The 14,017-nt window shown below is 40.2% G+C and overlaps 1 protein-coding gene across 3 annotated transcripts in view; it reads left to right on the top strand.

Moving 5' to 3' along the window:
- Positions 1 to 10,469, top strand: part of LYN (LYN proto-oncogene, Src family tyrosine kinase) — a 31,417-nt gene extending 20,948 nt beyond the window's left edge. For all 3 annotated transcript variants that reach the window (XM_009892783.1, XM_009892781.1, XM_009892782.1), the window contains exons 10-12: positions 3,095 to 3,248; positions 5,020 to 5,151; positions 10,267 to 10,469. In XM_009892783.1, coding sequence (XP_009891085.1) covers positions 3,095 to 3,248; positions 5,020 to 5,151; positions 10,267 to 10,469 — 489 coding nt within the window. The remainder of the gene's footprint in view (positions 1 to 3,094; positions 3,249 to 5,019; positions 5,152 to 10,266) is intronic.
- The last annotated feature ends 3,548 nt before the right edge of the window (positions 10,470 to 14,017 follow it).

Raw genomic sequence — 14,017 nt, 5'->3', positions numbered from 1 at the left:
GCTAAAAGAATGGGTCAGAAAGTAGGGAACGCAATGTTTTCAAAGCATCATCCCATGCACCACGCTTTTGCTACCGTTTTCTTTCAGGATTTTGAAAGGTTTTTATACCTATTTGTGAAATGACCCCCAAGCGCTCCGGAAAGTTAAGTAATTCCCTGGTTTACAGGTAGAAAGAGCAGAAACAGAGAGGAAGGAGCACTGCCAGCTGAAGTCACGCACCAAATGGGTGACAGAGCTGTCTGCAGAACTGCGTCTCCGAGTCATTCATTTATTGCGTGACTTTTAGCTGAAGCTTTACAGTAGAGAGGCTGTCTTGCGGATTGATTTATTTCTTCCAGAAAACTTTTCTTCCATTCTTGCCTTGGGTGCGTGGTTCCTAGTATTTAGAGATTTCTTGGTTGGTTGTTTTTAAAAGGATTTAAATCGGGTATTTCTAGAAGCATGTTGATGGTTCATTAAAAGTGAAGGGGAAACTTGCTCCCTTCTTGGTGGTAACGCTTGTGCAGTGTAGACAGAATCCTCTCTTAAAGGCCGCAAAATGTATTCCAGAAGCCCAAATTAGCTTCCCATTCTGCTCCTGAGAAGTAGTTACATGTAGCCGAACAGTCTTGACAGGTACCAATGATCACTAAAAGAAGGGGAAAAGGGCTTTAATCTTCTTTTGTTCCCATGAATTTCTCTACATTTAACGTATCATTTGGCAATGAAAACCCAACAATTATCATAAAGAGTTATTACATGGGCTTTAGCACCCATTCTTTTGATAAAAAAAAATCCTCTTTTTTTTTTCTTTTCCCACAAGCAAAGGTTTAATGTGACCATGTGTGTGAATTCAGTTGTCCAGTTTCTGTGTTTCCCCTCCTTTTCCCATTCAAAGTTCCTTGCCAATTATTCTTTTCCTACTTGGGAATTTTTTGCATGCCCAAATGCTTGCACATATGTGGCTTCTTTGAATTTCTGATTCAATGCAGTCAAAACCATTGCCCTGGAATTTCACGGAAATGTAGTTTGTGTTTGCTGAAAACATAATGGATCGTTTGAGGTCACATTCCTCGTTTGTGACTAATCAGGTGACGACTTCAGTGAGTCTGGCACAAAGAAGAGGAAATAAAATAGTCTTTCCAATGGCTTTGCTTGGTTGGGCTTGGAAACTAAATATCCTCATCACGAATGTCTCTTTTGTGAAGTGCTGCTTCATTCCCCAGCCAGCAGTTTGCCCAAACATTAAATCTGTGCAGGGAAGTAGGAGGAAAGTTGATTCCTTTGTGATGGTTGATTTATTTTTGGTGATGTTAGTGGACCTGTTTGCATTTTGGTTGTGCCTGTCAAGCTGGCCAGTCCAATCTCAGCACTGATCTTACAGCAAAACCTTCCCTCGCATCTCTCATTCCTCCCCAAAGCCAAGTAACTGCCTGGAGAGGAGAGAGGCAGAGGAGAGAGGCAGAGCAGGCTCTAATCAAATACTACGCTTCTATTTTGTCTGTAAGCCCTTAGTAAGACTCTCTGTGGCAATCATTCACTAATAACTGCTTCCATCATTATAAAACTTCTTACTTATTTCTAGAAAATGTGAAATGCAGGTGTTCTTTATTCTCTTCACCATCAGAGTTTCTTTCTGGTTTGAGAACCCCCCCCCCCCCCCGCGCGCACGTGGTACGAGGGCAATGTAACCCTCCGCTCTGAGCAATATATAGGTTTGTAAGAAGAGGTTCGCAGTGGAAGGAGGTGGGGGGGCAAGAGGCTCTATTTTTCCATTGCCTAAACCAAAAAAGAGGAACGAAGACAGTGCGGTTTTGTGTTGTAAGTGGCGGCAGTGTGTGCCTTCGCAGTACCCCTCGGGGACTTTTTAAAAATGGATAAGCAGAAGTGATGTTAACGTTCTCTTAAAATTCGGTGAGGTACTCCTGCCTGCTTTACTGCACGGCTGAATCGAGCACCTCTGGTGCTGAGAAGGGATGTGGGCACTTGTCTTCTCCTGAGGAGGAGAGGAAAGAGCCCGTGTGTGGGTGTGCTGGGGACTGACACTGGAGAAGGAACCCTACCGCTTTCCTGCCGCTTCACTAGCAAATCTGAGAGCTCGTGCCTTCCCGAAATCATGTGGCTGAGAGCGAGCCCTCTGTCACCCACCCACAGACATCCTGGAGAGATACCTGTGGCACAGGTCGGACCGTGGGCCTTGCCTGGGAACGACCCAGGGTCTTACAAAGGAGATAAAAACTAACAGCTTACAAGAACTGGGTTTATTTTTCTTTTTTTTTCTTTCTAGATCCTCTTAAACTTTTGGACATCAGTTTTATTGCTCTGAGTTTAGAAACTATTATTTCAGTTTCTTTTTTTTCCTGAAAAAAACGCATTAGTCTGGGCACATACTGAAAAAATCATCCCCAGTGCATAGGTTGCGGACATTAATCATCTTTAGTTTGGTTTAGAAATTAATTTGGGCTGCTGAAATACAAATTAAATTTACTTATGATAGTATCTGAGAGCTGGCTGTTGCCAGACACTCCTCATGTATGAACAGGTACATGTTGCTGTAGAAGAAAATAAAGATAAAGTTGTTTGCCGTATCTTAGTAATTGTTTCCTGATTGTGCAGGACTGTACTGGGTAAATAGAAAGTTGTTGTTTTGTTTTTTTTTTTAACTCTATCTGCACTGCTGCTTCATCAACCCTTAAAAGAACATCCATGTCTTGTTTAACTTATTAATTCCTTGCATTTTCTTAGTATTTGGAAAATAAACTGGTTAATAATTTGGGGAGGAAAATATTTTAGTAGAAATGTTAGGAACATTTTAATTAAGATTTTGTTACAGGAAATGTCTCTAATAAATATATCTAATCCTGCCAGCTGTTATTCATCCAAACAATTCTTTTGAAGCTGCTACTGTAAGTATAGCTTTGCAGGACTGGATCTACGTATAGGTATTCCACGGCAATCACCCTTTCCTTGCTTCCATCTAAAAAATACTCCAAAGATACTGGTGATGAATAAACAGATGCGGCTTTGGTGATACCTCGAAAGAACAGAGCGGTCAGACCTGCTGGTGGTCATGTGTGGTGTTGAAATATCACAATGGTTGTTTCTTTGGTTACAGATTGCCGAAGGGATGGCATACATAGAAAGAAAAAATTATATCCATCGAGATTTGAGAGCAGCGAATGTTCTGGTTTCGGACTTACTGATGTGCAAAATTGCTGATTTTGGACTAGCGAGAGTCATTGAAGACAACGAATATACAGCAAGGGAAGGTGTGTATTTTTATTTTTGTCTTTAAAACTTCAGCCTCTGGGAGGCAGCGAGGCTGTATCTAACAATAATACGGTCACCAAGGACAGAAAATGCCGTAAAAACTTCCTAGAGGCAGAGTTCTAATGCCAACAATTTTTGAAATTAATAAGGTAACAAATAACCTCTCTGTGCTCTCCAGGATTTTGAAAAGGTTACTTTAAGTGAATTTGAAGAAGAAAGAAAACTGAGAGTACTTAACTGCGCACAAAGTTTTCTAAATAGAACAAATTAATTGCACGCCCACAGTTTCCACCCCATGAAAATATAATCTTATTTTCTCTTCATGTCCTTAAGTGCTATACGCACCAGGGAAAGGAAGGAGCCCTGGCAGGTGTAGTTGCTGGTACCAAGAAAACCTTTAGCAGAACTGGTTATCTTGTGAAGCCGCTTTGGGAGCTGCAGCACTGATTTGCGTGTTCAGCAGCATCGCTGCTACGTGTAGGGACAGTGGCAGGCTGGGTCGTGTCCCTGTTCCGCACACGGATGGCAGGGAACATGGCAGCAGGGTCAGGACTGGCAAGAGGGGAAGTGATACTCTTAAAGATATTTGTCTGGGTTTTGCCGTGTGTGTTTTGCTAATGTTGCCAAGGATCCTTTCAAGAAGCGCGTAGTCAACTCGTGGTAGTGAAAAAGTTTTTTCTTTCTGCTTCCGTGCACAGATTGCATTAGGGTGACTTTTTGGAGCAGGTTTCTTGGCTGGCTTTCCCCTTCTCATTTTAAAGGCACTGCCTCGTGTTTTCACACTGTCTGGATGGAAACTGTGGTAATGTAGGATGAGAGGGGAAGAACTAAGGTATGAGGAAGAAAGAGAACAATGCACTACAGCTGAGATGAAAGGAAGATGAGCTATTCAGCAGTCACTGGGTAACAGTAATTCAATAGATCAGAGGGAAGGGTCTGCTTAAGCAGTTTTCAGAGGTACGGAAACCATATCTGTTTTTTGGTTGTTTTTTTTTTAGCTAGCTCTGGACATTGTATATTGATTAAATGAACCTTTCAGGTTATAAATTCTTTATGCCAAGTTTCTTTGATGTGTTTTCTGCCATTCAGAAAAGTTTCCCAGCTTACCTGGTATTTTGTGCCAGAACGATAGAGCAGGCTAAAAAGGGCATAGAGAGAATCTGCTTGTATTTCTCTTCGTTGTCTGAAGAGCTAATGTAATATTCCCCAACAAAAGCTGCTTGAACTTTTCTTATTTAACTGGAAGGAGTTTGCTTTTATACGGGATTTTCTGGAATCAGTTAATTAGACATGAAAGACAGTATTTTAAGATATGACTTTTTAAGATATGACTTGGCTACTGCTTTTGTATCTGTGGCTGAATGTGAAATGCATTAAAGTGTACGTTGAAGCTGGACTGACTTTCTTTAAAATAGGAAAAGTTAATTGAAGTCTTGCAAAGTTCCAGCTGATGGGAATTGTAAGAGTGTTGCCCGACCACTGGGCAGAAGGGAAAATGGTGACTGTAATTTTAGCAAAAATTCACCATACCTAGGAGTCAAAAGGTGCTGTGTAACTTTCAGCATCTTATTTGCACCTCTGACACAGGACATGCAGTGTGGCAACCTGCGTCTTCCAGCGCATCTCTGCTGATAACTCTTGGACAGAAGGAGTTGCTGGTAACTTTGCTAATTTACGGGTATCATCAGCAAGTCATTTAAGTCCTTTTAGTGACTTGATATTGAGTGTTTAAATTTGCCTTTGACTGATTGAGACTACTTTTTTTTCTAGGTGCAAAATTCCCTATTAAATGGACAGCACCAGAGGCAATAAACTATGGATCTTTCACTATTAAATCTGATGTGTGGTCATTTGGGATTCTCCTGTATGAAATCGTTACATATGGAAAGATTCCTTATCCAGGTATGGGCGTGTGTTTCTACCATTACTCTGTATTTATACTTTGGTGTTAAAAAGCAAAGAAAACACCCAGGGAAATTTTTTTTTATCTGACAGCAGTGACAGCAGTGATTTGGAAAACTTCTCGCAAGTAATGTTATTGCTTTAAAAACTTATAGTCACTGTATTTCTGTATTTACCCCTGTGTCTCTCTGGGGTAAATTTTAGCAAAGAGACTAAAGGCACCATGAACACGTAGTCATTTTTATGTATTCAGAAGGTGCTACAACGGCAGCACATGCTGAATGGTCACAGCTTTATGGTCAGCAGCAGAGTCTCCAGTGGTGCTCTGTAAGCTGCTGGGGTTTTTTAATATCCTAATATGTGAAAGTACTACGAAAGTGTGTTTTCACAAGCAAATAGGCTGTAATAATTTGTCAGTGTTAGCTAATCTAAACAAATATGAAAGCAGACCCTAAAGCAGTGTTGACGTACCGCTAGGAATATTTACTCTTCATTGTTCCATACGGTTCAGGTACAAGAACACAGAGGAGTACCTCAATCACAGCTGCAAGAAGTAGCTGAAAGGGTTTTGTTTTGTTTTTCTTTCTGTTAAACAAAATACATAATGTTTCCAGCACACGGAAACAACTTGTATGAAGGATGTTTTTGCACTCAAAATTGTCACATCTCAGGCATGGCTGATTAACTCAGGGCAGCAGACTGCATTCATTTAAGCTTACTGAGGTTAAGGAAAATTAACCTAAATTCTCTTATCTTGTGGGCAAATGGGGAAACTACAGCCATGTTCACCTGTACTGCACATCTCATGGATGGAGTGACTTAAGAGAAGAACCCTTAGGATCCTGCAGTTTACAGGCAGTAAAGGGAGAGGATATTTCATGCAAGCAAAGCTTTCCCAGCACTTCCAGTACAGCAAGTCTTGCTAGTTAAACAGTGAAAACATTTGCACCACCACTTCCTGAGCAGCTGAAATTCTGCATCCTGAACTGACAGAGATGTTCACAGGGGCAGACCTGGGTGACCGAGTCCCAGGTCCTGAAATGACAGTAGGCTCAACACCTCTGGGCACAGGGAGACCAGACCTCCTCCTGCGAGACTCGGGCAGCAGGGAAGGGGTGAGGGCAGCCAACTTTACACTACATTATGGAAGAACATATCAACTTTCCATACAAGAGGTAGAGCCAAACCAGACATTCTCATTGCTCATTAAGGCTCCAGTCCAGGAAAGCACTTAAGCTCCAGGGTTGCCCCCTTACACTTCAAGAGGTGACGGGGCTGCTTGCACAGCTAAGTGTTTAAACATATGCTCCGGGTTGGTTTTTAGGTAAGGGCTATAAAATATGTGACTGATTGGCAGGTTCTCCCAAACCTATTCTAGACACTGCTCGTGTTCCCAGGAAAGATCAGATGGGAGTTGTACGCAGCCGAGTAATGCATGGTTCTTCCTACAGTCGAGATGCCTTTTCTTTCCTGTTAGCACATGCCTGTGTGTCCAGAGAGTTGCCTACGTTGAGCCGGGCTCACCAGGTTATTTCTGGATGCCTTGAAAATTGTCCTTTGCTGAGCAAACCTATGAGCTCACCTGGAAACCAGCAGTACAAAAATACAAAAGCCAATCAAATACTTAATTCTGCAGCTAAGTCTGCTCTCTCTTCACGTGCGTAAAACATATCATATATTTATTTTAAAAGCAAAATCAATCTGTACACCGTACTGCTGTGGGAAAACATCTCTTCTAGTGGAAGTCTGGGCTATATTTTTTTTTAAATATGAGAGCATTTTAATTAGCACTACAAATACGTCATACACTATGGATTCATTTGTCAACCAGCAATTAGAAGCAGAAGCCTCTTGACTGCATACTGGAAGATTTTAATAGTTTGTAGGCATTGCTTGCATTAAATTGAAAGAGGGATATATGTCTTCTATTTTAAATAGAAGTATAAATTCAAATAGCCTGTTAGACTGAAAGTTTATATTGAAGAAGCAGGAGGACAGCAAAATAAATCGGTGACCAATATACTTTATATGAAGAGATGTAATGGGATGGGGCAAATTACCCAGCATGGCAAGAGTGCTAGGTTGTAACCAGCAGCCACTGGAGAGAAACAGTAAACTGATTTTTCAATTCTAATGGCAATGCTTCAAAATATTCTTTTCAATTATTAACCAACAACTAGACAGCATTCAGCATAAAGCTGCATATGAAACGGTTTGAGTTGAAACTGGCAAGCAGTTAATACCCATAACGAAAATCTAGGCAAGCAACTTGGTAGGAAGCATTTCCAGCCAAGAAACTTGGGGCTTTTGTGATCTTTGTTCTTAAATTCCAACAGCTGTTTCTCTTCCTGAGAAACTCAAAGCAATTAGCGGGACTATAGTTTAAGGAACTACCTCAGAAATGTGACACAAGTATCCAAATCTCTGGGCAAATACGTTGAATTGGTTATTAAAACTAATTTCCACTGATTATATAGTATGTCAAATACTGGCAACATACATACTTGCATTCCAATTTTGTCTGCTGCTCTTCACAAGATATGCCATTTTCTGTACAGGGGCATTCTTCCTCCGTACCACTGTGTTCACATCATTTCCCAGGCTCTAACATAAGGAAATATATCTTTATCTGTGGAGCTTAACAGGTACCACAGCGTAAATTAACAGACATGTACCAAACCTTTAGAGCTAATATCCTTTGCTAGCATTTAAGAGGGTGTAAGTGTAACAAGTATGCATGTGGGATATATTTCTTTTACTGATTAGGATTTAGTGTTGATGTGACAGGTAATTCTCTAGCCACAAAAAAATAAAAATAAAAATAATTTAAAAAAGTTAAACAAGTAGCTATTTTGAGAATACTGCTTGAACTGCGGGGTAGGCAGGTAAGCCTTTTTGTTTTAAATAAATCCCCAAACATATGCAGCTATGTTCATGACGTATTTAGTATGAAAGACTGAGAAAAGTCTTTTCATTTTTGTCTTGTGAACTGAAATTTTTATTTAACAGATAGTTTTCCTGCAGGTTAGCTGAAACACAGGCTTTGCCCTTGACATTCAGGATGTAACAATCAGTCCTGCAGACACTAGTTCCAAGCACAATCCTATAAGTATTTAAACCCACAGAATCAGCCCCGTTCTGCACAAAAGTCCAGTAGCAGCAGTCCTCATGTTGCAGCACACAGTTAACTAAGACTTTGCATTATATGGATAACTGTTTTACTTCTTACATTATATATAATCCATTTCTGTAAGCTCAAGCAGTGAGATTGCTGTTCTCTATAAAAGGCTGTATTGGCTTTCTTCCTTTGTTTATTTTGTCTTTATATAGCACCAATTCCTTATTCTGTGACAACATGCCATTCCACTGCTACCTTCAAAATATTGTTCTACACACGTATGTAGTATTAGCTCAGGAAAACTTCACTCCTTCTTCCAAAGCGGAACTGAAAATACAAAAGATGTACTCAAAGTAAGCGCTCTAAGCCAGACCCAGATTTCATGGCTGATGATGTTTCTAGACTAGGTTAAAGCCAAAAGGCTTGAACTGAAATCAACTATATGAACTTTAGTCGTCTTGAAAAATCAAAGTAGTTATACCAGATAAAGTTGTCATTTGTTTGTAATTCAAATGTGTCCTTACCTGCCAAGTGCCTTAAATCATAGCTTTAGTAGTTAGATAACACGTACAAAGGTCCACACCGTCTGTGGCAACGGGGCTGTATAGTCACCAGGTGCTTGGGGAAACACCATATCTGCATCTCCGCTGCTGACCTTGCTCAGAGCAGGACCTGTCCTGTCTCCTCTCAGCAGTGTCGCTGCTCTCCCCGCACCCCTGGGGAACTGGTGTAAGCAGGAGCAGTCAGTATCACACAGGCACCTGACTGGAGGCCGAGTTGCCTGATAAAAACCATGAGAAACTGCAGTCTTAGGCAAAACTGCACCATGGGGAATATCTAGCCTGAGTAGCGGTCAGCGGCTGTGGGGTCTGGAATACCCTTCTTGATAGAGGGAAAGGCTTTTCACTAGTGGTAGCAAATATCTAGGCTGAAGGACTAGTGCTTCCTGCATGCCCAGACATCAGAAGAAACAGTATTCACTGGAGTACAGAAAGCTTAGCCTCTGTCTCCTGGAGAAGGTAGTCCTGGCACAATTACTCCTCTGAGTTGCATAAGATTTGCAGAGGAAGGGACAAGCTGAAAGGCAGGTTTCCGATAGGAAGTGGTGAGCCTTTTTGTTGGCCCTGCCGTAGCCATCTTTCTGAGATTAGGTGTCGAAATCGATCTGTGAACCAGTCTCTCAAGGATTTAAAAAACAAGGTCGGTGGTGGGGGAAAAAAAAGAGAGGTGGAGGATGGAGTCCAGGGCAGGCCTCTCTCACATGACATTAGTTGGCATGTGAGGCTCAGGATGCACTGGTGGTAGTTGGAGTTCTTATCCTCTGAAAGAAAAATGTAATGTGGAAGCAAAGCAACGCTCAGCACAGCTGGCAAGCTGGTTTTGCGCAATGGGAATAGGATGAGGAAGAAGGGAGGGGAAATTGCCTGTTACAAGTAATGATATCACACATGACCATGTCCAGTATCTTGCAACCGGCAGCACTTACACAAAAGCCGATGCAGAAGAAAATCTGAAAGTGTGTTACTACATTGGGCAGCGTGACTTGGAGCACGGTTAAACAGGTAGGCTGCTCCCCGTCCCAGTACGGATGGGGTCTACAGTGAGCAGGTTAGAAGCTCTGCAGCTGGAGACAAAGGCTGATGCCAGGGTGGGCTTTTGCTGTGAATCTCACCCCAGCTGGAGGCAGAACAAATGGTGGCAGGACTGGTCAGAGGAACAGAACAGAGCTGGTTGTGGACACAAGAATTATGGTCTCTCCCGCAGTCTTGTTAGGCTTGGCACTACACTCAACTGGGGAAACAGAAGTCTTCCCCCAGGACTTTCAAAGCAAGTCCTTCAGTGCCAGTGCACACTTTAGCCTTGTTTATTGAACTCATATTAGCAGTAATAACCTTGTATTATCAGGTGAAGATCTTTAGAATGAAGTAAATAAAAAAGAAAGAATCATTTATTTAGGAATTGAAATCATTTGATGAAAACTTTCTTTTCTATTGAAGGCATGAGCAATTCAGATGTGATGGTTGCTCTTCAGCGCGGGTACCGAATGCCACGCATGGAAACTTGTCCAGCCGAGCTTTATGATATCATGAAAACATGCTGGAAAGACAAAGCAGAAGAGAGGCCAACATTCGATTATCTACAGAGCGTGCTTGATGACTTCTACACAGCAACAGAAGGGCAGTATCAACAACAGCCATAGAACAAAGAACGCTTTTTTCTATTGATGTTGATCATCAGCACAGACTATTATTTGGACAGACTGCTCAAACTAATTACTTCATGAGTTTGGATGTCTTAACTGAGCGTGGAAACTGAAATGCTGAAGGAAAGAGTAATTCTGCAGAGAAATAACAATGTTTTTATTTGGTTAAAACAGTTCCCCTAAAGATTGAAGTTCTCCTTAAATGCTCTGTTTTGCATCCGCAGAAACATCGCAAACCAAACAGGCTTTTTGGGGTGGGGCAGGAGGAGGAAGGGAAGAGATGGCAAAGTTTGACACAGCCTTCTTAGGATCTAAGTCACAGAATACATTACAAGGAGACCCTTATAAAAGGGGCGAGAAGATGCACGAACAGCAGTTTTCAAAAGAAAAAGTCATGAAGGAGAACTTAAAGATTTAAGACATGGTGGTGCTCTTAAATCGTCTTTTTTGAAATAACAGCATATTGTGAAAATTATTTTTATATCCTTGCTATTTCACATTAGTAGATGGAATACTGTCACCTCTTGTAAGATTTTCTAAACAGTGTCATGGTTTCCTTTAAGGAAGGGTTACGTATGTAATTCTTTACACGGAAGATGATTCTGTTCTACTGCTGTATTACTCATATTAAATTTAGAATCATTTTCAAAGCATCGCACAGCCATCACAGATGCAGAGGCGCAATATGAACACACACATGATGGCAGAAGCAGCAGCACACCTAGCTCTGTATTCAACCTTCAGTTTCCCACAAGGCCAAAGTCATCATCTGAAGTCCACGGGAAAGCACAGGATTTTGAAGGAAGTTAATACTTTCATTGCAGTCCCCGAGACTGTTACCAGTGAAAATATTTTAAAATTAATTTTTAGTCCTCTGATTATTCAAAAATATTCCTTATATTTTTGCTGCTTTAACTGACTAACCTCAAATCTGTTTTAAAGCTAAAACTAGCTCTAGCACTATCAAAAACAATTTGTGGAAATATGCAATAGGATATCAAGTTACATTGCAGTGACACTATAGGTTTGTTGCTCAGTATAGAAACATAATTCATAAAAGTGAATACATTTTGTTAAGATCTACATATTGAATTGTTCTATCAAATTACTTACCAAAACAGCTGAGCTAGTGCAATTGCAATGTAACTACAGCATAGATTACTTTTTTTTTTTCCCCCAAAGTGACCCTGGTTCTTACAACTGAAATCAAGTACATCTTTGCCACCCCGCAGCCCAATTATTTAGGCAGATGGTACTTTGCAGAAGCTTAAAACCTTTTTGATAAAGCTTCAGTGTGCCTGCAGTTGAAGTTCAGCAGCATAAATATTAATTGCTTTTCTTTTCGATTGGCTTCCTTCAGTCAAACTGTGCAGTTTCAGCAGACTATCAGTTAAATATGTAAATAGTTTCTATTGTATGGTGATTTTTAATTTTAATAAACACTTAATCTGAAGCAAGTTGTATGGTAGTAATTTGAGATAAAACAAATGGCTGATATTCTATCGAGAGTGGTGGCTTCATGTGGAACGTCTGTTCATCACCAGTAACAAGATTATTTTGCAATGGTAAATATTAGTGGATTCTGCTTTCCTTACATCCATTCAGCTTTGAGAAGCTGAAAAGGACCAAACTAGCCCTTTCTGCATCTTTGATAGGGTTTCATTTTGGTCTAGAGGGCAGAAAGAGAAGTTAGTCCTCAGCTGTCCTTTAAAACAGCTTCTCAGAAGTCTTTATGTAATAGGAACATAGTCCATTGCAACTCTTTGGAAAACATTACAGTTAAGAATTCATCAGTACTTCACTACAGGCTTCATTTTATTTTATGGAAAAAAAAAAATGCTTAAGATAATGTAACTTTGTCTTTCAAACCATTTCTCGTAGCCAACCAAAGAGCTCTGGAAGTAGGAGGGAACATGGAAACAGCAGTCGCTCAGGGAATAAGAGGTTATAGTTAGTGTTACATAAACTTGGTAACATACACTCTCAGACAAGTGCCAGACTGTCAAGATGTAGCACTAGATCATTGGAAATGGTATTATAGGAAGTTTCCAGCATTAGCCTATTGTGATGACTTTTTTTTTTTTTTTAAAACATCTGTTTGAATATAGCTGTTCTTCAAGCAATGCGTATGTAACAGCTTTCTTATTCAAGGAATCAACACTCAGTGTATTGTATCCCTACACCAAAATATTTTTAATAGCTGGAATAGTTTGTGTGGGAGTAGAATAATATTTTAGAAATTCTACCCTGGAGGGATTATAGGCCTTTAGAACTACTGCAGCCAGCTAACCTATCTTTAACAGAAAGAGTTCAAAACATGAGAACAGCACTGTCTCAAGTGCTACATCTTAAGCCTGGTTAAAGACATGTCAGAGTGATTACTTATCTCTGCATTTGCACAGCGAACCCAGAACTCCAAAGACCTGGCAAGAAAATTCACACCAGACCAGGACTGTTTGGTGTCACACAGGAAGGCTGCACCACCTAGTGTCTCCACAGGGAGGGTGAGGTTCTTGCTCTGAACTGGGTCCCCTTCCACGACAAGAAACATTATTACAGGGACTGATCAATCCAATTCTGATTCTGCCTTGGATTCTGCCTTGTTCTAAAGCAATCCTCCAGCACTTACAGGCATGGTACTTTCACAATTGTGAGACTAAATTCTCACCCTCACTGACTGAAATGGCTCTAAGAAAGCTATTTCAAATTTTATCGTGTTCCAGCCTTCTCTCCTTGAGTTACTAGGTTAAGGTACGTAATATAATCAGAGCTATGATTCTTTCAACTCAAGATCATCATATGTCAATCACTATGATCATTTGGCCTCTAAGTTTGATTTTTCCTTATCTTAATTTCACTGATTTTCTCACCTTTATAAAATGAACAATCAGAGGTTAATTTAGCAATGGAAAATTTTATTATAAATAGATTTTTCAAAATTGAATGCATATTCTTAGTGGAAATTCAAATGATACTAAAACAAGTTCCTTTACATACCCAAGTTAGCTGAAAAATAGCAAGGAGCCAGATAAGACCTTATTTTGTTGCCTCTTTTATGGGGCCTTATGTTTTGCTCAGTTTGGTGCCAAGACAACGCTTTCCAGACCGAAGCCAGAATATTAACTGAAGAACCAAGCTATTTCAACTACTTTAGGTTAATCTTACAAGCCATCTGATTTCTAGGAATCAAAAATGAAAATGAAATATTTAATTTAAAAAGGTAGCAAGAGCAGCAGGTGAGGAGTATCCCACTTTGCATGAATCATACATTTATCAGTATAGAAGACCATGATAGCAGTTACTCAAGAATTAAAAATTATATATATCAAATCACACCCCTACACCAACAGTAAAAGCACAAGTTTAGGTCTATACTTACATAGTGCTAAATTCAACCCTGATTCAATTAAAAAAGTTCTGTATTAAACATTTTTCTGTTAGTTACCATGACAGTGAAGATGGCATCTAGACTGAGAAAAAGCTACCAAGAGTTTGAGATTGATAAAGAAGTCCAATAATTGCACACTTTCATTAAACAAACATTA

This window comes from Charadrius vociferus, unplaced genomic scaffold (assembly GCF_000708025.1).
Source record: "Charadrius vociferus isolate BGI_N301 unplaced genomic scaffold, ASM70802v2 scaffold79, whole genome shotgun sequence".
Taxonomy (NCBI): Eukaryota; Metazoa; Chordata; class Aves; order Charadriiformes; family Charadriidae; genus Charadrius; species Charadrius vociferus.
This window is presented reverse-complemented; position numbering and strand designations above follow the sequence as displayed.